Raw genomic sequence first — 4,067 nt, forward strand, 5'->3', positions numbered from 1 at the left:
TGTGTGTGTGTGTGTGTGTGTGTGTGTGTGTGTGTGTGTGTGTGTGTGTGTGTGTATGTGTAGGTCCTCCCTCCTCTGCGGGACGTGAAGAATCTACCAGAAGTGGGGAACGCCCTTCGTAACAAGCTTGTTCGTCTGATGACCAACATTGACACTGATGTCAAGAACTGTGCAGCAGAGTTCCTATTCGTCCTGTGTAAAGAAAGTGGTGAGTGGTGTTTTTGTCTGCTTTCTCATTTTCTACAGTTCATAAAGCCCTGAAGTGTGTACCCTCTATTGCCGTGTTGTTCACTGTTGTCCATCATAGTAGGAACCTTGATTTCTGGCTTTCTCAATAGCCAAGTGATGAACCAGATTTGGAAGTATGATTAACATGAGACTACCATAATAAGGAAACTATAGGATTTGTAATATAATTCTTCTCCCCCATCCACACCCCCTTCCACGCTATTTCTATCCCGTGCAGTGTCCAGGTTCATTAAGTACACAGGCTATGGCAACGCAGCGGGTCTCCTGGCCGCCCGGGGGCTTCTGCGAGGGGGGGGCAACCCAGGCGTCTACTCTGAGGATGAGGACAGTGACACAGAAGAGTACCGTGAGGCCAAATCTCAGTGAGTTGAATTTAACTTTATTAATAATGGACATATCTCAGTGAGTTGAATTTAACTTTATTCCACATTTCCAACATGTAATACAGATCCATTTCCACCATGTCAACAGTCCATTTCCACCAGTCAAACAGTCCATTTTCCACAACTGTCAACAGTCCATTTCCAACAAATGTCCTACAGTCCATTTCCACAGTGTCCAAACAGTCCTTTCCACATTTCACCACAATTCAAACAGTCCATTCCACATGTCAACAAGTCCATTTCACATGTCTACAGTCCATTTCCACATGTCTACCAGTCCATTTCCAACATGTCTACAGTCCAATTTCCCATGTCAAGCAGTCCATTTCCACATGTCAAGCAGTCCATTTCCACATGTTCAACAGTCATTTCACATGTCTACAGTTCCATTTCCACATGTCAAACAGTCCATTTCCACATTTCTACAGTCCATTTCCACATGTCAACAGTCCATTTCCAACAATGTGTCAACAGTCCATTTCCACATGTTCAACAGTCCATTTCCAAACATGTCTCAGTCCATTTCCACATGTCAACAGTCCCCTTCGCATCATTTCCAACATTCAACAGTCCCATTTCGCACATGTCAACAGTCTATTCAATGTCTACAGTCCATTTTCCACATGTCTACAGTCATTTCCACATGTCTAACAGTCCATTTTCCACATGTAACAGTCATTTCCACATGTCAACAGTCCATTTCACATGTCAACAGTCCATTTCCACATGTCTAAGTCATTTCAACATGTCAACAGTCCATTATCCACAAAAGTCATCAGTCCATTTCCACATGTCAACAGTCCCATTTCCACATGTCCTACAGTCCATTTCCACATGTCAACAGTCCTATTCCCATTTCCACATGGCAACAAAGTCCATATATTTCCATTTCCAACATGTCTACAGTCCATTTCCCACATGTCAACAATCCATTTCACATTTCCACATGTTCTACAGTTCCATTTCCACATGTATACAAGTCCATTTTCACATTTCACATGTCTACAGTCCATTTCCATTATGTCTACAGTGTCATTTCCACATTTCCAACAGTTCAACAGTCCATTTCACAATGTCAACACGTCCTTTCCACAATTTCCCACATGTCTACAGTCCATTTCCATTCACAGTCCATTTCCACATAATCAACAGTCCATTTCCACATGTCAACGTCCATTTCACATGTCTACAGTCCAATTCCACATGTCACAGTTCCCTTTCCACATTTCCACATGTCAACATCAATCTGTCAACAGTTTTCCACATGTTCAAGCAGTCCATTTTCCACATTGTCTACAGTCCATTTCCACATGTCACGTCCATTTCCACATGTCACAGTCCATTTCCACATGTCAACAGTTCCCATTTCCACATGTCCGTCCATACATAAAGTCCAATTTCCACATGTCTACAGTCCAATTATACCACATGTCAACAGTCCATTTCCACATGTCTACAGTCCATTTCCACATGGTCAACAGTCCATTTCCACATGGTCACAGCTCCATTTCCACATGTCAACAGGTCCATTTCAACATGTCTACAGTCCATTTCACATTGTCAAGAACATGTCCCTTTCCACATTTTCACACATGTCACAGTTTCCCCTCAAGTCTTATCCCACATGTCTACAGTCATTTCCACATCAAGTCCTTACAGTCTCTCCTTTCCAACAAATGTCTTACAGTCCATTTCACATGTCAGACAGTCCATTCCACATGTCGAACAGTCCATTCCCACATGTCAACAGCTCCATTTCCACATGTCTACAGTCCATTTCCACATGTCAACAGTCCATTTCCACAAGTCATCAGTCCATTTCCACATGTCAAGCATCCATTTCCACATGTCTACAGTCCATTCCACATGATCAAAGTCCCTTTCCACATTTTCCACATGCAACAGTCTTTCCACATTTCCACATGTCAACAGTCCATTTCCACATCACAGTCTACAGTCCATTTCCACATCCACATGTCAACAGTCCATTCCACATTTCCACATTCTAAGTCCCCCCATTTCCACATGTCAACAGTTCCATTTCCACATTTCCACATGTCTACAGTCCATTTCCAATGTCTACAGTCCATTTCCACATTTCCACATTTCCACATGTCAAGTCCATTTCCAATGTCCACAGTCCATTCCACATGTCAACAGTCCTTTCACAATGTCAACAGTCCCTTTCCACATTTTCCACATGTTCTACAGTCCATTTCCACATGTCAATCAAGTCCATTTCCACTATGTCAACAGTCCATTTCCAACATGTCAACAGGTCCATTTCCACATGCCACGATGTCAACAGTCCATTTTCCACATCCCGTCTAACAGTCCATTTCCACATGTCTACAAATCAGCATTTTTCCACATGTCTACAGTCCATTTCCACATGTCACACGTCCATTTCCACATGGTCTACAGTCCATTCCACATGTCTACAGTCCATTTCCACATTTTCCCATGTTCAACAGTCCATTTCACATTCAACAGTCCATTCCACATGTCTACACAGTCCACATTCCACATGTCTAGCAGTCATTTCCAAATTCTTACAGTCCATGTTCCAACATGTATTCAGTCCTTTCCACATTTCCAGCCATTTCCAGAATTATAGTCTGTTACCCAATTTTATGAACACTATGTTGCAACAAATCGTACATGAAATACTCTGTTAGCTGTTTTTTGGGGGGTAGAAAACTTTAATAATTGCAGATAGATTGTCGCTTCCATAATGAATTGTCTGCATCATTTCCAATCCCCCATAACTAAAAAAATATTTTCATTTTAAAAAAAAATTAAAAAATATCTATTATAATATATACTCTTTAGCTGTTGGTAACACTTCCTGCCTCAGCTCATTAATGATGCATGAACCACCAGTGGGAAGGGAAAGCGATGAGGACACCCTGCTGGGAGCCTGTGCACTGCTGCAGTGAGCTCATCTGTGTCATTGTGGCCCTGTTCCAATAAATGCACCTCCTTACTGTAATGTTCTCTAGATAAATCACCTGATCTCACCAAACTGGGTTGCCTGTAGGATATCTATGCGAGTCCTGGGTTTCACCTTATCCAACCGTTTCAGCAATCAGGCCGATTAGGCTACTTTGAAAATACTCTTTACCTGGAGAGCTTATCAACATGTTGACCATGCTTCATGGCCTCCAATGCTCCTCTGTTCCTCTTGTCATTCCCTCCAGGGGTTGGCTGCTCCATCCTCACTCTGCCTGTCACAAGGGTTAATTCTGGCCAGAACAGAGAATCACAGTGCTAACTCATTCTGATAAGGCCAAGATGGCCGAGAACTAAATGTCAATTGATTTTTAACTATTCCTAAATAAGGCATGTATGCAATTAATTTTTCAGAGCGAAAGGCTGTGTCTGTTTCCCCCAAGGACATGAGAACAGAGCAGGGCTCCATTATAATAAACTTCG

The 4,067-nt window shown here is 42.3% G+C and overlaps 1 protein-coding gene across 1 annotated transcript in view; it reads left to right on the forward strand.

The window, feature by feature from the left end:
* ric8a (RIC8 guanine nucleotide exchange factor A) overlaps positions 1-4,067 on the forward strand; it is a 25,596-nt gene that overhangs the window by 11,579 nt on the left and 9,950 nt on the right. Inside the window, exons 9-11 of the mRNA XM_023983180.2 lie at positions 64-208; positions 467-611; positions 3,833-3,870. Of these exons, the coding sequence (XP_023838948.2) occupies positions 64-208; positions 467-611; positions 3,833-3,870 (328 nt within the window). The remainder of the gene's footprint in view (positions 1-63; positions 209-466; positions 612-3,832; positions 3,871-4,067) is intronic.

This window comes from Salvelinus sp. IW2-2015, linkage group LG4q.1:29 (genome assembly GCF_002910315.2).
Source record: "Salvelinus sp. IW2-2015 linkage group LG4q.1:29, ASM291031v2, whole genome shotgun sequence".
Classification (NCBI taxonomy): Eukaryota; Metazoa; Chordata; class Actinopteri; order Salmoniformes; family Salmonidae; genus Salvelinus; species Salvelinus sp. IW2-2015.